At 42.2% G+C, this 23,219-nt stretch overlaps 1 protein-coding gene across 7 annotated transcripts in view; it reads left to right on the top strand.

Annotated features, from left to right (window-relative positions):
• The window catches only part of LOC111956723 (ras GTPase-activating protein nGAP), a 94,115-nt gene that overhangs the window by 36,139 nt on the left and 34,757 nt on the right, over window positions 1–23,219 (top strand). For 5 of the 7 annotated variants that reach the window (XM_023977270.1, XM_070436825.1, XM_023977267.2 and 2 more), the window contains exons 2-3: window positions 2,700–2,827; window positions 3,159–3,282. In XM_023977270.1, coding sequence (XP_023833038.1) covers window positions 2,700–2,827; window positions 3,159–3,282 — 252 coding nt within the window. Of the gene's footprint in view, window positions 1–2,699; window positions 2,828–3,158; window positions 3,283–8,144; window positions 8,311–15,692; window positions 16,164–23,219 lie in introns of those variants that run through there. The other 2 variants (XM_023977272.2, XM_023977271.2) reach the window with 2 other exon arrangements.

Genomic DNA, 23,219 nt, shown 5'->3' with positions numbered 1-23,219 from the left:
TGGTAGTTGGATATTCTTACAGGAGAAAAACAGAATACTCCAATTAGTTTTTTACTCCTGCTTAGGTGAGGCTATTTTGTGGAATTTGTGGCCTTCTTGAATTCCCTTGAGAAAAGTGGCAATTTCACACAGTAGCTACCTACATTTGAAGAGTAGCAGGTGAGAGAAGATTCTGTTCTCTTGGGTGTTGAGGCAGTGAACCTTTGTGGTACATGATTCAATATGCATACAGAAWTATCTGGTAACGGGTACATTTCTTCTCTGTATAGACTACAGTGCTATCATGGGATGGGGAAAACATYGGTGGATGCAGTTTTATTCTTTTCAGTATTGAAGATTTAATGACAGATGTTCCAGTGATGACACACTCAAGTTTAGTTCATTCTTTTGTCTCAAAATAACTTGAAGTCCCTGTATTTCGGAAATGATGAGTGATAAATTGTACCGCATGTCTGAAAGAAAAAAATATAACTGTAATCTGTGTATGGGAAAGTTGGCCAGATTCAAAAGGAGCTGTGCTGTTCACTCCTCCCCAGTCAATTAGTCAACTGGCACAGAGTGTCTAATTTGAGCTCTCAGCTCACATAGCCATATGTTGAACATAAACAATGAATACATGCAGCCAACCATCCTATTCAAAGCAGCCTACGCCATCTCTGGATTACGTTCCCCCCTCGCCCACGTCTTCTATATTCCGTGTGTGTGTGTGTGTGGAGCAGGCTCCAACACAGTGCTGCGGCACATTACCATCTCTAGTCAGACACTCTAAAAACATGTCTGTTTACTCTGTCATTACATCCGTGTTTGGTGAGCCGGCGTTGTAAAAAACTATTTGCTATCAGCCCTCGTCATTGCACTCTGTCCTATTGTTCAGCACTACTTATTGCTATTGGAGTACATTACAGGGTTGTGGCCAGTTAACATGGAGGGGGGAGGGGCAGCATTGGTCTCCCAAATGGTACCCTAATCCCTACATAATGCACTACACTATATAAGGAATAGGGTGCCATTTGGGACGCTGACAGTGACCGATCGCGAGGTAGTACATGAACCTCTGGGAATAGGGCCTCCTTTGGACTCAACCTTGTTAGTCAAAGGAGATTGATTACGCCTGAAGGGTCACCTATAGACCTATAGCCCTTCCCACTTATGCTTGGTGACATGGGGGCATGACCTATGCTCTCTTATTCCACAACTACCCTGCACCAACCAGACAGCTAGCCTATCATCAGGCAGATGCACCCGGTGGGTTGATGAACCTTGAATACAACACTTTAATATTTCATCCCAAAAAGCCCCCTTTGGCTTGCAATGACCTCATCAACTATAATTGCCTGCCTGCTGTGTCTGCTGCCTCCTAAAACATTGGCTGCCTCCTAAAACATTGGTTGCATCCCAAATACCACCCTATTCCCTATATAGTGCATTATGGACCCTGGTCAAAAGTAGTGCACTATATAGGGAACAGTGCGCCCTTTGTGACGGAACCATCTCATCAGTAGGGAAAAGGTCACATCCTGCAGAAGACATCCTGTAGGAGCAGTGAGGTAGTTAATGGACACAAGGCAGTGCACCTCCATCACATATTGATGGGTTGACAGACAGCTGTGAATGAATGAAGCAATAAAGCCCGAGGAGGTGTGGTATATGGCCAAGATACCATGTCTAAGGGCTGTTCTTATGCATGACGCAACGCGGATATACCACAAACCCCCGAGGTGCCTTATTGTTATTATAAACTAGTTACCAACGTAATTCGAACAGTACAAATATCCCACGGCTTTCAGCCAATCACCATTCACATACTTTTGCAATAATTATATTGCTAGGTTAGGTAGGCTATCAAGCTTGGTTTCAGGTATGATGATAATACATTATTTCTTGGGCAAGGGGATTAAACTCCACACACGGCAATGTTTTTTTTATTTACATTTACATTTAAGTCATTTAGCAGACGCTCTTATCCAGAGCGACTTACAAGTTGGTGCATTCACCTTATGATGTCCAGTGGAACAACCACTTTACAATAGTGCATCTAACTCTAAGGGGGGGGGGTTAGAAGGATTACTTTATCCTATCCTAGGTATTCCTTAAAGAATACCTATCCTAGGTATTCCTTTATTGTATGACAAGGTATGGATTCACCTTTTCCAGTTTTGCATGTCAGTGGATAATGTAGGCTTAGTTATATTTAATACCCCCCCCCCATATAATCAATATTAAATTAATCTATATAGGATGTAATTGAAGGCCTGTAATAACATGCAGTAGCCTGACAGCGTGAAATCCATTCTTTGTTGCAGAGGACAACTCTGCCCTCTACAGACAAGCTGTGATGACTTCACCTTATTTTCTCTGGACTCAACAGAGTTGGTGCTAATTCCATTTCCTACCTAATGCTGGTTCCTCTGTCAGTGGGATCAACAATACAGCTGTGTCTCGTGATGATCTATTTTCTGTTAGGCAGCAGACTTTGATCAGTCAAAATGAGGCATAGCCCAAAAAGCAGTTCACTTCAGTATGGCATCCTATCATTGCATACAAAAGGTGGTGTATAAAGTAAAGTTGAAAGGGTGAAGAGAATGTTCATTATAACCCGTTCCTTAACTTTTTAAAGTTTAGTATCTTCCTGATTTACAGTGAGATCTTCTGTGCTGCTTACTCCCTCCTGAGGTGTCTTTCTTCTCCCCTCTGTGCAGATGTGAAGGGACCACCCACACACCACTTTTCCTGCGGCCAGTCGCCCTACTCCGAGACCAGTATGTGGGAGAGGAAGTACTGCATCCTGACTGATAGCCAGCTCATCCTGCTCAATAAAGAGGAAGTGGTGAGTAAAGTTCCTCGTAATACTACCCCCCTTATACCACCATGTACACACACCATTTCAGAGGAACAAAGCAAGGATTTGGATAGTGAGGGGGCTGAGTCTGACATCTTATCTCTAAAAATCTATCCCGTCTTCTGTGTGTGCAGGAAACATTTACATTTAAAGAGAAGACCTTAATATTGTATATATGTCCCAGGCTGATCATGGTTCTAGGCTACTAGGGAGACTATTACTTATTCGGTATACGTACTATAGAAATGAAAATAATAGATTTGCTGATGATGCCCTACTTAAAATGCTTCCGTTTTTTTCCCTCTGTGTGATTTTTCAGATGCCAGGTGAGGTGGTTGATAATCCTACAGAGTCGTCAAAGWGCAGGAGCCTGCGTCGGACAGTCAGTGTTCCATCAGAGGGACAGTTCCCAGAGTTCCAGGCAGAGGGCGCCTCCATTCTAGGTAAGACTGCCACAGACTGAATAGGAGAGGAGGAAGCATATACATATACATTTGGAAAGTGTTCAGACCCCTTCCCTTTTTCCATATTTTGTTACGTTACAGCCTTATTCTAAAATGGATTGAATAAAAAAAAAATCCTCATCAATCGACATAATGAGAAAGCGAAAACAGGTTTTTAGAATATTTTTCAAATGTATAAAAAATGAATAACAGATACCTTATTTATGTAAGTATTCATACCCGTTGCTATGAGACTCAAAATTGAGCTCAGGCATCCTGTTTCCGTTGATCATCCTTGAGATGTTTCTACAACTTGATTAGAGTCGACCTGTGGTAAATTCAATTGATTGGAAATTATTTGGAAAGGCACACACCTGTCTATATAAGGTCCCACAGTTGACAGAGCATGTCAGAGCAAAAACCAAGCTATGAGGTYAAATAAATGGTCCCTAAAGCTCCGAGACAGGATTGTGTCGAGGCATAGATCTTGTGAATGGTACGAAAAATTATCTGCAGCATTGTATGTCTCCAAGAACACAGTTGCTTCTATCATTCTTAAATGGAAGGAGTTTGGAACCACCAAGACTCTTCCTAGAGCAGCCCGCTTAGAGTTTGCCATTTGGCACCTAAAGGACTCTGACCATGAGAAACAAGATTCTCTGGTCTGATGAAACTAAGATTGAACTCTTTGGCCTGAATGCCAAGCGTCACGTCTGGAGGAAACCTGGCACCATACCTCCAGTGAAGCATGGTGTTGGCAGCATCATGCTATGGGGATGTTTTTGCAGGACATCTGCAGGGACTGGGAGACAATAGTCAGGATCGAGGGAAAGATGAACGGAGCAAAGTACAAAGAAATCCTTATGAAAACCTGCTCCAGGGTGCTCAGGACCACCGACTGGGGCGAAGGTTCATCTTCCAACAGGACAACGGCCCTAAGCACACAACCAAGACAAAGCAGGAAGGGTCTCTGAATGTCCTTGAGTGGCCCAGCCAGAGCCCGGACTTGAACCTGATCGAACATCTCTGGAGAGACCTGAAAATAGCTGTGCCGCGTCGCTCACCCTCCAATCTGACAGAGCTTGAGAGGATCTGTATAGTCCCTATGCCTAAGAATACTAAGGTAGCCTGCCTAAATGACTACCGATCCTTAGCACTCACGTCTGTAGCCATGAAGTGCTTTGGAAGGCTGGTCATGGCTCACATCAACACCATCATCCCAGAAACCATAGAGCCACTCCCAATTTGCATACCCCAACAGATCCACAGATGATGCAATCTCTATTGCACTCCACAGTGCCCTTTCCCACCTGGACAAAAGAAACACCTGCGTGAGAATGTTTTTCTGGCTGTGTGGTGCCACAACCTCTCCCTCAACGTGATCAACACAATAGAGATATTTGTGGACTACAGGAAAAGGAAGACCCAGCACGCCCCCATTCTCATCGACGGGGCTGTAGTGGAGCAGGTTGAGAGCTTCAAGTTCCTTGGTGTCCACATCACCAACAAACCTACATGGCCCGAACACACCAAGACAGTCGTGAAGAGGGCACGACAAAGTCTTATTCCCCCTCAGGAGACTGAAAAGATCTGGCATGGGTCCTCAGTTCCTCAAAGTTCTACAGCTGCACCATTGAGCGCATACTGACTGGTTGCATCAGTGCCTGGTATGGCAACTGCTCGTCCTCCGACCGCAAGGCACTACAGAGGGTAGTGCGTACGGCCCAGTACATCACTGGGGCCAAGCTTCCTGCCATCCAGGACCTCTATACCAGGCGGTGTCAGAGGAAGGCCCTAAAAATTGTCGAAGACTCCAGCCACCCTATTCATAGACTATTCTCTCTTATACTGCACGGCAAGCGGTACCGGAGCGCCAAGTCTGTGTCCAAAAGGCTTCTTAGCAGCGTCTACCCCCAAGCCATGAGACTCCYGAACAGCTAATCAAATGCCTACCCAGACTATTTGCGTTGTGTCCCCCCTCCCTCATTTACGCTGCTGCTACTCTCTGGTTATTATCTATGCAGAGTCACTTTAACTCTACCTACATGTACATATTACCTCAATTACCTCGACTAACCGGTGCCCCCCGCACGTTGACTCTGTACTGGTACCCCATGTATATAGCCTCGCTATTGTTATTTTACTGCTACTCTTTAATTATTTTTCATATTTAAAAGGCCACTCTAAAATGTGCAGTTTTGTCATACAACACAATGCCACAGATGTTTTGAGGGAATGTGCAATTGGCATGCTGACTGCAGGAATGTCCACCGCTGTCTCCAGAGAATTGAATGTTCATTTCTCTACCAAAAGCCGCCTCCCACTTTGTTTTAGTGATTTTGGCAGAATGTCCAACCAGTTACCTCGTGTAACCACGGCAGCCCAGGACCTCCACATCCGTCTTCTTTGCCTGTGGGATCATCTGAGTCCAGCCACCCAGACAGCTGATGAAACTGAGGAGTATTTCTGTCTGAAAAATGAATTCTGATTGGCTGGGCCTGACTCCCCAGTGGCTGGGCCTGGCTCCCAAATGGGTTGGCCTATGCCCTCCTAGGCCCGCCCATGGCTGCTCCCSTGCCCAATCCTGTTAAATCCATAGATTAGGGCCTAATAAATGTATTTCAATTGACCGATTTCCTTATTTGAACTGTAACTCAATAAAATCATTGTTGCGTTTACATTTTTTTTCAGTATAATTACCAATCTGTTACACCGATGCACTGACTAGAGTGGGAGAGGAAGACTTTGGATGCATCCCACAATTCACCCTATTTAGTGCACTACTTGGACCAGAGCACATCTTTTGACCAGAGCCCTGGTTGAAGTAGTGCACTAAATAGGGAATAGATTGCCATTTGGGATACAGATTTTTGTTAGCTTTAATGAGAGGATATGCCGCACACAGTAAATTCATTATAGACAGAGGCCTTCCGCCATAGTTGATTATATAAAAGAATGAATTAATAAATAAATGTTATTTGTATGCAGTTCTGTGTGAGGACTTATAGTTTTTAAAATGCGTACAGACACATCTGAACATTACTAACTGCTGCAACAATAATTAAACTAGTCTGCAATTTTTTTTATCTTCTCTCCATTGGCTCAGGACCGTAGAGAAACCTTGAAATTATTTATCTGAATGATGGTTGATCACTATCCATGTATCCCTCGTTCGTAATACACCCTGCGACAAAGAAGCAGTCTGTAAGTATGAAGAACAATGGCACAAACGCATCTGTTGAGTGGATAAAAAACTGCCAGCAGTGCCCGTTACATAACTACAGCAGAGCTTTTTAGAAAATACGACAGAGCTGCAGCAGCAAGATTAGTATCAACTGAAGTAACTTAATTCTCTATGATGAGTATGTGGACTGCTTCTGACCTCTTCCCTGCCTGGTCAGTGAGAAACAGCTGTAAGCTCCCAAAAGGAACAAAATTACAAGTTGTAATAATAACAAAATGACCGCTATGTTCAGTGTCTGTTTTCATGAGGGTTTCATTTAATTTATGCCAGTTAGTGTTTGCGTTCTACTACTGCCGTCCATAGGCCGGGAAATGCTCTGTAGAGTCGGTGTCTTTGGGAATGTATCAGGGACAATGTACCCTGTGTCCAGTCTATTGCTCCATCTCACAGGGTCTGAGTAGCATGGCTGACCCTGCGGTCTTGATGTGGGCTTTTCTCAGCCAGGGCATTCACTGGGGGAATCTGCGGGGGTGCGGCCGCTGGCTGGAGGGATGCTGGGCTGGGGGTCAGTGGGAACAGGGAAGGGGTCTTTTGGGCTGGTTGTTTTGTGACTGCAGCTGATGGGTAGAGGAATGAGGATGAACATGGGCGTACATCCCAAATGGCACACTGTCCCCTATATGGTTAAAAGTTGTTCACTATATAGGGAATGGGGTGCCATTTGAGATGCAGCCACTGTAACTCAGGGAGTCATCCACCCGTGATGACCATCTTAATGTTTTCTGTCCAGCCCTCAACCAGGGGAGAGGGCCTTATTTATATGTTAATCTATACTCTTGTTTGACAAAGTGTCTGCAATACTGGGTTTTAGACCAATACTGGTATTCTATTCAACTATCATTTTGATTGACATGTAGAGCAAACAGAAAAATATTAAACTTTCTGAGATGAATGCAGTCTTCTTCCTTTAATATTGTCTTTTTGTTTTCTAAATATGGTGTTGAGAGATGCACATTTTAATAGAGCTCCGGGGACATAGCCTATTTTGTTAAGGTTTATTCTACTAGGGAAATAATAACTTTGCCACCATGTTGTTATATTCCTCCACCATTGGCATTTTTTTGATGACCAGTTTTTGTGACACATGACACTGACTGGCATTTTTAGAGGGAAATTAGTGACATTTTTGGTTACAAGTCATAAATCTCAGTGCATTGGGTGCGTTCGTACCCTCCAAGGTTTGTATACAACAGTATTTGAATTCAACTATTTCACAGACTTTTCCTGTACTCCACCTGTAACCTTGTAGTAAGAGGGTTAATACAATACAGGTCGCTTGGTCAGCTGAAACCTGAGGTTGCTGCATCGATGACTGATATGTGAAGGTTATGATATGCGTGTGAAAGTTAACAGACGAGGACAGCTTTTCACTCTTGAATGGAGGAATTTTGACTTGACGTTTCTGCAGGGCMACACACGTATTGACATCAATTTGTACAATCAACCGTAAATAATTGCCTTATCATTTGCCACACACCCCCCTTTTACTGAGGCGACTGAGGGGCAGAGGCTTCGCTCTGACGGGTATGTACGACGATTCGTCTTGAGGACGCATGTGGAAGGGCTGCTATTATATTGTTCATTTCAAAAGACTAGAGAAGAGAGAGGGTGTGTAGGTTTGACCGGCTTTGGCGCAGGCTTTTCTGCATTCCTGCATGTCTTGAAAGAAGTCAAAATAACAGCCAGGACGAGATAGAAAGCGAGCACCAGGATCTTGTGAAATTGMTTGGTATATTTTCAGCRAAATGTGATTTCTGGATTGTAAACTATGGAATACATATGGGGTAAGTTCAAGTCGTTTTAATTAATATTTTTTACTTGCCAAACAATAGAATACAAAGAGCAATTGTGTGATAGCTCTTGGGCTGCTACTCAGGAGGACCATCTGTACTGTAGAGTTTGTACAAAAATAACTTTTCCAAGCGCAACCTGTTACTCTTTGCCACTCGAAACAACACCTATGAATTTGTTTGGATGTTCCATCAATTTGTCTAGTCTTTGGTCAGAAACATTTAGGCTATGCCTATGTTATATCCTTGTTGTAAGATACAATGTAACATAATTTGGCGATATGTAAAAACGCTGTTACTTTAGCATGTTGACAAGCATGTGAAATTGGGGCCACGCAACCGCTCAAATAATTTAATATCTATTCTCCAAGGTTATTGTTATCTGCCATCCATAACTTGAACATAATAAACAATGGTTATTGTCATCTAGTTGGGAACATATGTGAATAAATTKTTCCGGTTCCTTGCACTTCGCTGCCCTTATCTAACTGATACATTGTGGCAGTTATAGTTAGCCAAAATGTTGAACACTGTCTGGGTTTGACCACAGCTGTCCTTAGGTCGTTGCTTTTCCATAGGTATGTGTGGAGAATGGAGATTGCCTCCGAATACTGTAGAAATATCAATGATAATCTCATTACTTCACTTAGTTTGTCAATCAAAAGGTTGTTTATGATCGTTATGAAATATATTTGCCAAATAGAACTTATTACAGCCTATAGCATCTGTCAACTCTGTCACAACTCTTTTACTTACATTCTCTCCTTGAGGAAAACACTTCTCTGTAATTACATTTCGGTTGATTACTCTGCTCACACCCAATGTTTACTGTCTTTTGTTGCCAGAGTTGGACATTTTTAATTTGCACATTTATGCACATTTTTTGTTTGCACATTTTTAATTTGCACATTTATTTTTTGAAGAAAATGTCATTACAGAGAAGTGTCAGTACCTGCCACAAAGCATTCATGTGAAAATAGACAGGGCATGGAAACGGTTATGTAACAGTGGATAAAGTCAAGAGCATTGCTTTGTTACCTGGACATATAACTGGTTCCATGAGTTGATAGGAATTCCTTGTATAGTTGTACAGTTGGACAATGGATACATTGCATTGCGTCATTCAGAACAAGTGGCAGTGTCAATGGTTTCTGATGAGGATGATTTCATGGCATACATGTTGGGACATGTTTTATGGGTTTTCTGAAACTTCCCTTATCTGAATAGATTAATTCTAGATACAGTGCATGATGACACCAGTGATGCTGTGACACAAAGAAGTTGCCAACAGTGGCTCATTACTGTATTTTTYCCCCCTGTCTTTACCTTACTTGAGGCATTCAGTGTTTTTGTATAGAGCAGGGTTTTTCAACATTTCCTTGACCAGGGACCCCCTCCCAGGCAAACCGGTGACCCAGGGACCCCCCACCATACACTATACAAAAGTATGTGGACACCCCTTCAAATTAGTGGATTTGTCTATTTCAGCCACACCCATTTTATTTTTATTTCACCATTATTTAACCAGGTAGGCAAGTTGAGAACAAGTTCTCATTTACAATTGCGACCTGGCCAAGATAAAGCAAAGCAGTTCGACACATACAACAACACAGAGTTACACATGGAGTAAAACAAACATACAGTYAATAATACAGTAGAAAAATAAGTCTATATACAATGTGAGCAAGTGAGGTGAGAAGGGAGGTGAAGGCAAAAAAAAGGCCATGGTGGCGAAGTAAATAGAATATAGCAATTAAAACACTGGAATGGTTGATTTGCAGTGGAAGAATGTGCAAAGTAGAGATAGAAATAATGGGGTGCAAAGGAGCTAAATAAATAAATAAATACAGTAGGGAAAGAGGTAGTTGTTTGGGCTAAATTATAGATGGGCTATGTACAGGTGCAGTAATCTGTGAGCTGCTCTGACAGCTGGTGCTTAAAGCTAGTGAGGGAGATAAGTGTTTCTAGTTTGAGATTTTTGTAGTTCGTTCCAGTCATTGGCAGCAGAGAACTGTAAGGAGAGGCGGCCAATGGAAGAATTGGTTTTGGGGGTGACCAGAGAGATATACCTGCTGGAGCGCGTGCTACAGGTGGACGCTGCTATGGTGACCAGCGAGCTGAGATGAGGGGGGACTTTACCTAGCAGGGTCTTGTAGATGACCTGGAGCCAGTGGGTTTGGCGAAGAGTATGAAGCGAGGGCCAGCCAACGAGAGCGTACAGGTTGCAGTGGTGGGTAGTATATGGGGCTTTGGTGACAAAACGGATGGCACTGTGATAGACTGCATCCAATTTGTTGAGTAGGGTATTGGAGGCTATTTTGTAAATGACATCACCGAAGTCGAGGATTGGTACGATGGYCAGTTTTACAAGGGTATGTTTGGCAGCATGAGTGAAGGATGCTTTGTTGCGGAATAGGAAGCCAATTCTAGATTTAACTTTGGATTGGAGATGTTTGATGTGAGTCTGGRAGGAGAGTTTACAGTCTAACCAGACACCTAGGTATTTGTAGTTGTYCACATATTCTAAGTCAGAGCCRTCCAGAGTAGTGATGTTGGACAGGCGGGCAGGTGCAGGCAGCGATCGGTTGAAGAGCATGCATTTAGTTTTACTTGTATTTAAGAGCAATTGGAGGCCACGGAARGAGAGTTAGTTGTATGGCATTGAAGCTCGCCTGGAGGGTTGTTAACACAGTGTYCAAAGAAGGGCCAGAAGTATACAGAATGGTGTCGTCTGCGTAGAGGTGGATCAAGGACTCACCAGCAGCAAGAGCAACATCATTGATGTATACAGAGAAGAGAGTCGGTCCAAGAATTGAACCCTGTGGCACCCCCATAGAGACTGCCAGAGGCCCGGACAACAGACCCTCCGATTTGACACACTGAACTCTATCAGAGAAGTAGTTGGTGAACTAGGCGAGGCAATCATTTGAGAAACCAAGGCTGTCGAGTCTGCCGATGAGGATGTGGTGATTGACAGAGTCGAAARCCTTGGCCAGGTCAATGAATACGGCTGCACAGTATTGTTTCTTATCGATGGCGGTTAAGATATCGTTTAGGACCTTGAGCGTGGCTGAGGTGCACCCATGACCAGCTCTGAAACCAGATTGCATAGCGGAGAAGGTATGGTGGGATTCGAAATGGTCGGTAATCTGTTTGTTGACTTGGCCTTCGAAGACCTTAGTAACGCAGGGTAGGATACATATAGGTCTGTAGCAGTTTGGGTCAAGAGTGTCCCCCCCCTTTGAAGAGGGGGATGACCGTAGCTGCTGTCCAATCTTTGGGAATCTCAAATGACACGAAAGAGAGGTTGACCAGGCTAGTAATAGGGGTGGCAACAATTTCAGCCGATAATTTTAGAAAGAAAGGGTCCAGATTATCTAGCCCGGCTGATTTGTAGGGGTCCGTTGCTGACAGGTGTTTAAAACCGAGCACACAGCTATGCAATCTCCATAGACAAACATTGGCAGTAGATTGGCCTTACTGAAGACCTCAGTTACTTTCAATGTGGCACCATCATAGAATGCCACCTTTCCAACTAGTCAGTTCTTCAAATTTCTGCCCCGGTCAACTATAAGTGCTATTATTGTGAAGTGGAAACGTCTAGGAGCAACAACGGCTCATCCGCGAAATGGTAGGCCACACAAGCGCGTAGCACATAAAAATAATCTGTCCTTGGTTGCAACACACTACCGAGTTCCAAACTGCCTCTGAAAGCATCATCAGCACAAGAACTGTTCTTCGGAAAACTTCATGGTTTTCTTTGGCCGACCAGCCACACACAAGCCTAAGATCAACATGCGCAATGCAAAGCGTCAGCTGGAGTGGTGTAAAGCTCGCCGCCATTGGACTCTGGAGCATTGGAAACGCATTCTCTGGAGTGATGAATCACGCTTCACCATCTGGCAGTCTGATGGATGAATCTGCGTTTGGCGGATGCCAGGAGAACGCTACCTGCCCCAATGCATAGTGCCAACTGTAAAGTTTGGTGGAGGAGGAATAATGATCTGGGGCTGTTTTCATGGTTCGGGCTAAGTCCCTTTGTTCCTTAGTTCCAGTGAAGGGAAATCTTAATGCCACAGCATACAATGACATTCTAGACGATTCTGTGCTTCCAACTGTGTGGCAACAATTCGGTGAAGGCCCATTCCTGTTTCAGCATGACAATGTCTCCGTGCACAAAGCGAGGTCCATACAGGTTTGTCGATATCAGTGTGGAAGAACTTGACTGGCCTGCACAGAGCCCTGACCTCAACCCCATTGAACACCTTTGGGATTAATTGGAATGCTGACTGCGAGCCAGGCCTAATTGCCCAACATCAGTGCCCGACCTCACTAATGCACTTATGGCTGAATGGTATAAAGTCCCCACAGCAATGTTCCGACATCTAGTGGAAAGTCTTCCCAGAAGAGTGGAGGCTGTTATAGCAGCAAAGGGGGGACCAACTCCATATTAATGCCCATGATTTTGGAATGAGATGTTCGAGCATGTATCCATGTACTTTTGGTCATATAGTAGACGTTAGCAAAATACTTGCTGTCTTATCAGGTGAATGATAATAGCAAGGAGAAATAATCAATGAATAGATTTGGTAGATCGTTTTTCATTCTTTTGACCTCCCCACAATATAATTGGAAGAGGAAGTGTAAACTGTGCTATTAGCTAGAAAGGTAACTCCAAACACATTTTTGCTATGCGCAGCTTTTTAGCTGGTTAAACAAAGGTGAGCCATGTGTCGGCAAAAATTCATGTTCAAGTCAAGAAAGCTTACCAGCAGCCAGCGGCACTTGCCGTATTCGTAGCCTATTCGCGGATGCTTTTTCAAAGCCTATGTCAGATACCCCAGTGCTTGTAATTTGCTCAATATTAGAAGTTGAGAAATAAAGTTGATCATTAGAAAGAATTTTTTTTTCTACTGTAGGTATGTCATTACAAATCATTTTATTCTGTTGATTGCGCTCTTCATAAATACATTGAAATAAAAAAATATATAAATTGCAGACCCCTTGCAATACCCCCAGTTAAATAGCCCTGGTATAAAGCTCTTCGCACTTTTATTTGTTCGTAGGTTTTGCTTGTCATAAGGCAAACATTGTTTCGCCACGTGCCCCTGTGCTGACCTTCCAGTGCAGGTGTGTCTGTTCTGGTTCATGATTGGACAGTGAATGGAACAGAGTGTATTTCACATTCCACACATTCTTCACACAGTTTCCGTTTGCATCACGCCTTACCATTGATATGCCTTCACTTCACAAAATATACACTCGTTCCCACACCACCATGTTGCCTGTGTAACAAGCTTTCTATGTACCAACTGTGTTTTTYCCCCTTGTTGTGACATCTGTGGACGACCAACACTGAGGTTGCAAGTTTTTGTATTAGGAAATTCATTTCTATGAAGGCTGCCCCTATAATCCTTTCTAAAATTACCCTAAAGCTGCTGTTCTGTAGTAGATCCTCAACTCCACTTGAAATCTCTGTTTTCAATGGATTTTTCATCACCCAAATCATTCATATTTTTCTTTCTTTCAGCATCATCCAAACAATATCATGAATGAACATGATACATGCCTATCTATAAATTGTTACAGTGGCATTCTGTCAAATGATGTATCAATTCCTTCTTCGCTGACTGGCTGTCAGTGTTTTCCAATCCAGCCTTTATCTAGCACAGTATGTCAAGGTCACTACTCAGGGCTGTATACAGGAGCTAGTGATGAGACAAGCAGTTGTCAGGCAGTCTGGTGGGGCCCGTCCTGCAGACAACATGGTCCAGTTCCAAATGGCACCCTATTTATTCCCTAAATAGTGCACTACTTTTGACCAGGGCCCATCAAAAGTAACGCACTATATAGGGAATATGTTACCATTTGAGACACCTCCTGCTGCATCTGTTCCAGAAAATCCAGTTAAACAATTGATCCGGTGCAGGCCTTCCTGAAATCGATATCGTGTTAAAAGATAAGCGCAGGGTTAAAATGCATTGCCTGCCACGTGGTGAAATTAGGCCGTCGCTGTAATTAGAAGTGATGCTTGCTGGTTCCTACCAGAACCCCCTTTATACCAGGTAGCTGCTAGCCTAATCATCTGGGCTCGTATTCATAAAGCATCTCAGAGTAGGAGTGGGGATCTAGGATCAGGTCCATTCATTAGCCTATAATCTAAAAGGCAAAAGTGAGTTTAGATCCTCCTTGTTAGCATGCACAATAGCTGATATAGTAGGCTATATGTATGCTGTTTCTCCAAGGCGCTCCATTATTTCCAAAAATAAGGGGTTAAGATATCACAATGTAGCATGCATGCTATTGAACATCATATGTTTTCAATAGATCACAATTAATTTGATGCAACTTGATGCAAACATCCTTGTTTGTGGGCTCCATTGGCCACTCACCACTTCATTGTGCTTGCGATATCTGATATGAAGTGTGGATGGTGATCATCAATAATTCATATTTAGAAGTACTTGGGGGTGTTATTTAACTTAGCCCAGCCCTAAGTTCTTGATTAACTCACAACGCCCACACCATTGGTGCTACTGCAGGATAATGACGATAGAAATCATATTCCCTGAGGATAATTCTGCAGTTTAAGTAACATTCAGTGTTGTCACATGCTGCACAATGGTCAACAATGTAGCAAAATTATGCAGACGAATATGCACTAAACCTCTGAGGTAGAGGACAAGGCACTGCTGCACTGTTCAAATACTATTACCGGGGATTGCTGATCCACAAATCTGTATTGTGTTCATTGTTGTTTTACCTAGGTGTCTCTCCCAACCACTGCATATTTCTTACCACTGAGTTTTTGGACTAATGAGGGATCGTTCAAAGAACAGCTTTTTAGCAAGTGTCTGGAGTTTTATCTGTGTGGATTGCTGCATAGTAACTTTGTAAATGAACACGAACTCAGTCTTTGTCATTTTTTTGTGTATAAGGAGAAATCTGACTGGATCTTGCAGTTAGCCCTAAATAGTGGATATTTCTTATTTTCTGATTCACTGTAGCTTGTGGCAAATCTTCCAATTTTGGAAATTGCCATTTCCGACTGACGATAAGGATTGTCTTGTACAGGGGGCTAATATTTTTTTTGTTCCCCTCCCCCACCCTTGTCCCTCACACACAAAGATGAGAAAGCCCCCAGGGTTGTGTCCTACATCAGTCTACTAAGGCAGCAAGTGTTTTTGTAATTAGCCTTAAAGCGTGGCTCTAGATTTGTCCTGTATGTCCTGTGGTTCCAGCAGTGAGGCTGCATTTCAGCTGCAGTAGCAGTCCAGCAGATGCTTCAGTACACAGAGAGAGGGAGGGAGGGAGGGGGGAGGGAGGGAGCGCAACTGAAGAGGGAAGTACTGTTCTGTTCTGTTGAGAGGAACGGTGGAGTGCAGTTACAGCAATTGATTGAATAAATGCGGTAAAATCTCTTCCGCTGCTGGCATGCCAAAAAGGAGTCTGATGAAGTGAAGGTTAGAATTGCTGCCAAGAGGAGAGAGTGAGTGTGATAGGGAAAGGAAGAAGACGAGGGAGGTAGATAGCAGAGGGAGACTCCAAGAGAGAAGGGGAGCGAGAGGGGGACCAGGAGAAGCATGGAGCGCTATTTCAGGGAGAAATAGGTGGGATGCCAGACTGCAGGAACAAAACTAGTTCATTAAGAAAACGGAGATCCTGGGATGATCTTGAAAGAAAACTGAGATCATTGGGATGGCTTCATAGTACTGTAGAAGATGAACAGTTAAAAGGGAAATGACTTCACCTCGTTTGCTGATGGTGATGTTCTGTGTTTAGCCAATCGGATGCAGGCTAACCCTGTTCATCTCCTCCTCAGATGATGGGGAACAGCTGTGACCGAGGTACTGACTCACTCCTGTCTTTTTTCTATAGACTCTATTGTTTGAAATTAAGTTGATTATTCATGCTTAATTCCCATATGCGCAGAGCATCATTGTTAAAAAGCTGTTATGTTCGGTTCTGAAGTTTGTCTGTTTATTTTCATTTAGGGTCTGTACTGTATACATGCAATGCTCCATATGATGGGTTTGCTACTATCTTTCACGAACACTGAACTGAAGATGTGCGTAACTTTGATCATCTTTACTTTGTGCTGTTTGTCAATGTCCATAGTTTTATTAAGTAGTAAGGATGTAGTAGTAAGCATTAAGTTTGATAGGTGTCTCTCTTCCCCAGCCAGAGAGCTCAGTCTCCTCTGAATCAGAGTAAGTGGAGTTGAGAGTCTGAAATCCCGCTCACAGGGCGGTGCACAAGGCGCTCAATGTCCTTTCCTACCGTTAAAACATGCTCCTTGCTCAAAGGAAAAAAACCTCTCAATTCATCCTTTTGTTTAAAATCACAATTTCACCGACACCCATCGATTTGAGACTACATGGACCTACCATTTTGATTTGAGACTACATGGACCTACCATTTGATTTGAGACTACATGGACCTACCATTTTGATTTGAGACTACATGGACCTACCATTTGATTTGAGACTACATGGACCTACCATTTGATTTGAGACTACATGGACCTACCATTTGATTTGAGNACCTACCATTTGATTTGAGACTACATGGACCTACCATTTGATTTGAGACTACATGGACCTACCATTTGATTTGAGACTACATGGACCTACCATTTTGATTGGAAGTATTGAAACAAACCATTTGATTTTAATTTAAATTATTTTAATAAACATGAAAATGTGACTGTAAGAAGCGGTCATCATTTAAATAGGCTACATATTAATCTGTATATAAACACTAAATAGGTCAGAAGCCAAAACGGGTAGTCTAAGAAGGAACAAATATTTTATTATTTAGGCTATATCATTAGCCTATTATTTCAAGGCTTTAGTCTACAAATAAATTAATTGTGAAGCATTTGCAAGTGTGACACAATAGGCTGTCAGGAACATTAAGCGCTCAACATTTAAACAACATTTTGTCTTATTCAATTCACTCACTCCTCTAGAATGTAGAGAAAAACAGGGCAATTCAAGAGGGTGCTATGAAATTAATGTCAATTACATTAACTCTAAACATGCTAAATTCTCAGAGAAAATCATCTAACTTTTTAACAGTATATGTTTGAAACATTTAGAATATTGTTTTTTTTTTYTTCTATTGAATGGACATATTTGTATAAACCTTGAATTAATTCATCATTTTATGGGTGAACACCCTACTTATTAGGCTCAGTGCCTTTTTGAATGAACTTTTAGAAGTTTGGCCAGAGTCTCTGGATTCAGTCTCATGCGATGGTGCCAGCAGTGGAGAATACACTCTGCAGAACCACTGGGGATGCTAAACACCCTTCGGGCCACTCTTGCCAGGTGGGGGAAGGGATACGGAGTTGTCTTTCCACATCCTCGTCTGCATTGCTTCTCACGGCCGTTAGGTACTCCTCTACCTCTTCTTTCTTGTCTATAGAGGGCCGCTGCTGCTGAATGAAGTAGAAGCTGAACATGCAAGGTCTTTTGGGCACTTTGTTTTGCTAAGGGGCAGGGATAGGTACTGCTGGTGCTACTGGTATGGCAGATGCACCTGCCAGAGGAGCGTTGATAGCCTCGGTTTCCTTCACAAAGAGGTCTGATCTCTCCAAGAGATTACACACCAGTTCATCCCTTATCACCCACTAACTTTTAAACCTGGGGTCCAGGACAGCGGCTAGACAAGATGTTTATCATTCTAGTACCGCCTGTACCGAGTAGAAACGGTATCTGATGGGGTTTCTACAAAAGCAGCAATGTCTATGGACAGACACAGTAGTCAACAGTTTATTTATTCCAGACACGGCAGGGAGAATCATGCCCAGGGTCGCCAACTCTTTCTGAGGTCAGATAGTGGTGTCAGAACCTCGGCCAGGACCTGTAGGCGACGCACTTCGTTTAAGGTGAGTTTTGCATCGTCGAAGGTAGACTTCAGTTTGTTTTGCCACAAGGGGTGTCTTTCGAACATCTTTAACACAGATTCAATCATGCGTAATTGGCTGTTCCATCTTGTCATGCAGACTGATGTGGGACGCACCCCCAATCTGTCCCTTTCCTCTGTGTTCAATGTACACTTCCTAATGCTTTTCACAAGTTTCCCCACTTTCTGGATCTGTCCACTAACCCCATCATATATGTTAAAGGAATCCTTCATTGCGAGCTGAAGCATGTGAATTGGGCACTGTAAATGGAGACTTGACTTTGAAGTAGTGGTTTACCATCATGTCCACGTTGTTGGCTATATGGTCAGTTTGGAACTGAGAGCCCAGGTGGCGCGCCCTCTTCCGTGTCGGATGCCTCATCTTCCTCCTGTCCATCATCATTGATCTCCTCAAAACCAGGTAAGTTGAAGGCCTTGACCATGTTGCTTACGCTGTCAGTCACCGCTTGCTGGATGTTCACCTGTCGCTGCACGTTCCAGTTCCTCAGGATACTTTCATATTTCTGGTAAATGGCCTTTGATGTGTGGTGTCCTTGAGCTGTGAGCACATACAACAACACCGTGTGGCATTTATATTTTCCTTCAATGAAACTGCCGACAATCCCCAGTAAACTGTCCCCTTCTGCTAATCCAAATGTCCGTTGACAGAACGAAACCATCACCTAGTTGCAATAGGTCTCTCAGCTTGGCTTCCATTTCTTTGAGGGCATGAGACATGAGGGTGTCTCGGACCGTACTATAAGCAAGGCAGTGTGTAGCCTGGTTGTGATGCACTTGAAAGTACCACATCCCTTCCCGTTCTCCCTTTTTGTTACGGGCCCATAGTCCAAGTGAACAATTTCAAAGAAAACCTCATTGAATTACCTCTTTTTCTCCTGCGACACTGCTGGGACTTTACGGGCAGAAAAGTAATCTTGGAATKTGTCTTTCTCCTGCAAAGTGCGTTGCTGTTGCGTCTCATTTTCTATAAATACAAATGAAAGCTTAATTAGCCTAATGATAGCCTACCTTAAATTGGCACCACAATAAACCTAGACGCACAAAGTAACGGATATACGCCTAATTAGACATGTAGCCTACATTTTTATATACTCCTCAATCGGCGTGATAATACATTTCAATTACTTTAATTGTCATGTGAATTCATTTTTATTGTCATATGGAAAACATGAATTAGGGCTGGGCTACATGGCCTAAAAATCTGCTTTTAAAAAATATTTTAATGTATCAGAATTTCACTGTATATCAATTATTTGTTTTACAAATCTCAAAATAAACGTTTTACAATTTAAATGTCAAATACACTGCATTTCAAACAGTCAGTAATAATGTAATGAATTCAGGGTGTGTGAAATTAGGCTAAATATAAGCCTCACTCATAATGTTATTATTTTTTGCAATAATCACTGACCTGGCTTTCAAGTCCGTCTATGAAAATGCAATTTTTGTTAAATGTTACCAGAACCATGCATAATGCACATTCACTAATAATGACATACTTTTTGTAGCAGGCATTATAGAAAATTAACACAGGTCTCATAAACAATTCCTCAAGCACAAGCCCACATGCTAGTGAGTAGCCAGCCAGCAAATCTTTATATTTCAAGTTTAGCCAACTTGGATCTATTTGCTAGCTAACAAGGCAGAACAGTTGAATTGTTATGAACACTCCCTTCTGTCYKTCTCCAACTSTWTGAAMAGCATGYTAGCCTGTMCACTTTGTTCAGATRTTGAAATCAAGTGGCCTACCTTATTTCTCAAAATAAGAACGATTTGCTAATTCTTTATATAATTGTGTTTTTATGCCTATTGTACATTTATAAACAGACTAGACAGCTAGTATAGGTCTTTGACTTAAATGCTGCTAGCGGTACATATTACTTCAATGCCACGCGCAACGAGCTGAGCATTCATTTTCCAGAATCAATGTTCATTGATACTCCTGTTTTAGTAGTGTCTTCTCTGCACACAATTTGAGGAGTTGAGACAAAAAAAGGGTATCGTTAGAAAGGTTAACTTCAACTCTTTTACAGTAAAATAATGTTTCAATTTCCTTATGACCGATTCTGTTGGACCAAACCTCAAATGTAGTTGAAAACATGTAAACAAGCAGACATAAACTCTCATAAGAAAAAAGATTATTGCATTTGGAAWATGCAAAAACATTCATTCAAATGAATTTGATATATAGCCTAGCAGTAACATGAATTATGATAGCCAATTATTCCAATATTAATGATAAACAAGGCTAGATCATGAAACAAAACATGTATTTTTTCTATAGGTAGGCCTAAAGGTTTTTAGGCAAAATAACTCTACCAAAATGGAAAGCTCATTGAAAGAGGTAATATGTCAGACCTATTGGCCCAAAATCAATGATAGCCTATTGTATAGATAATAAAACGAAAATGAACTAAACTTTTAAGAGGCTGGATTTTTTTGTTTATAAATACTTTTCTACAGTGACACACTTAGCTAGCTACCAACCTCGTTCCTTTCTGTTGGCATGTGTACATAGTACATTTGCATGGGTGTTTTATCAGTTTATTTATGAAAATATTTAGCTAACTCCTTGACTGTAGCTAAAGCAAAGGGCTATAGCAGCACACAAGTACAGTACCAGTCAAAAGTTTGGACACCTACTCATATTTTTACTATTTTCTATATTGTAGAATCATAGTGAAGACATCAAAACTATGAAATGACACACATGGAATCATGTAGTAACCAAAAAAGTGGCATTCTCTCAGCCAGCTTCATGATGTAGTCACCTGGAATGGATTTCAATTAACAGGTGTGGCTTGTTAAAAGTTAATTTCTGGAATTTCTTTCCTTCTTAATGTGTTTGAGCCAATCAGTTGTGTTGTGGCAAGGTAGGGGTGATATACAGAAGATAGACCTATTTGGTAAAAGACCAAGTCCATATTATGGCAAGATCCGCTCAAATAAGCAAAGAGAAACGACAGTCCATCATTACTCATGAAGGTCAGTCAATCCTGAAAATGTCAAGAACTTTGAAAGTTTCTTCAAGTGCAGTCGCAAAAACCATCAAGCGCTATGATGAAACTGGCTCTCATGAGGACCGCCACAGGAAAGGAAGACCCAGAGTTACCTCTGCTGCAGAGGAATGATTCATTAAAGTTACCAGCCTCAGAAATTGCAGCCCAAATAAATGTTTCACAGAGTTCAAGTAACAGACACATCTCAACATCAACTGTTCAGAGGAGACTTTGTGAATCAGGTCTTCATGGTCAAATTGCTGCAAAGAAACCACTAGTAAAGGACGCCAATAAGAAGAAAAGACTTGCTTGGGCAAAGAAACACGAGCAATGTACATTAGACCTGTGGAAATCTGTCCTTTGGTCTAATGAGTCCAAATGTTTGATTTTTGGTTCCAACCGCAATGTCTTTATTAGATGCAGAGTATGTGAATGGAGTATCTCCTCATGTGTGGTTCCTACAGTGAAGCATGGAGGAGGAGGAGGAGGTGTGATGGTGCTTTGCTGGTGACACTGTCAGTGATTTATTTAGAATTCAAGGTACACTTAACCAGCATGGCTACCACAGCATTTTGTAGCGATACGCCATCCCATCGTGTTTGCGCTTAGTCCCACTATCATTTGTTTTTCAAGAGGACAATGACCCAAAACACACCTCCCAGGCTGTGTAAGGGCAATTTGACCAATAATAACAGTGATGGAGTGCTGCATCAGATGACCTGGCCTCCACAATCACCCGACCTCAACCCAATTGAGATGGTTTGGGATGAGTTGGAACGCAGAGTAAAGGAAAAGCAGCCAACAAGTGCTCAGCATATGTGGGAACTCCTTCAAGACTGTTGGAAAAGCATTCCATGTGAAGCTGGACGAGAGAATGCCAAGAGTGTGCAAAGCTGTCATCAAGGCAAAGGGTGGCTACTTTGAAGAATCTCAAAGATGATAAAATATATTTTGATTTGCTTAACACTGTTTTGGTTACTACATGATTCCATATGTGTTATTTCATAGTTTTGATGTCTTCACTATTATTGTACAATGTAGAAAATAAAGAAAATCCCTTGAATGAGTAGGTGTGTCCAAACTTTTGACTAGTACTGTAGCTTACAAATAAATGCATGCTATGCATGTTAGGCTCTGAATTATGATGCATGCAATGTTTATAAGACCAACCGAGCTACTGCCAGGGGTGCCAAGAGGACAGTATCTGAGGAAGAACTTGATATAGCACTTTGCAAAGTAGCCTTTTTAATAGCTGACTGCTGCAAGCAGTGTCTCACAACCTGTCTGAAATGCGGGTGTTGCTCTAGCCTAGACGTTCTCAGTTCATTATCTTGTCCGGTAAAAGTAGTTTTCTTTACAAGGCATTAAATGGTTCTGGCTTCTTCTTTCACAGCACAGGCTGCATTCATGTCGCACAGGGCTTATCCTCAAGGGGCTAAATTTAGCTTCCAATCAATAGCTCCCTGGATATCGGCCAGCGATCTCAATGTGACGGAGAGTTTGGGACATCTGTATTTGGAAGACGTGGCTTTCTTTGCTCTGTGAAGCATTGCTAAGGCAGACGGTAGTCTGGTATACAGCTGCAGCAGCAGCAGAACTGGCTGTGGAAGTCTAGGAATGTGTTCTAAATGGCCCTGTATTCCCTATATATTGCATTGCTTTTGACCAGGACATTGGTCAAAAGTAGTGCACTATATAAGTTGGGTAGGAAACTACACTTTACAAAAATATAGATTAGGACCTAATGAATTTATTTCAATTGACTGATTTCCTCATATGAATTGTAACACAGTATTAATCAATGAATTTGTTGCGTTTATATTTTTGTTCAAATATAGATTCAGCCATGGGTCTAATTTTTGGCGAAACGGATGGTCGGGGGGCCGGAACATAATTATAATTTGGACACTGCAAATTGACCACAACTAAGCGCAAAAAGAGATTTGTATTTGAAAATATAAATTTCATACATTG

Source organism: Salvelinus sp. IW2-2015, linkage group LG32 (assembly GCF_002910315.2).
Source record: "Salvelinus sp. IW2-2015 linkage group LG32, ASM291031v2, whole genome shotgun sequence".
NCBI classification, from domain to species: Eukaryota; Metazoa; Chordata; class Actinopteri; order Salmoniformes; family Salmonidae; genus Salvelinus; species Salvelinus sp. IW2-2015.
Note: the sequence above shows the minus strand (reverse complement) of the source record. Positions and strands in the feature narration are given on the sequence as shown.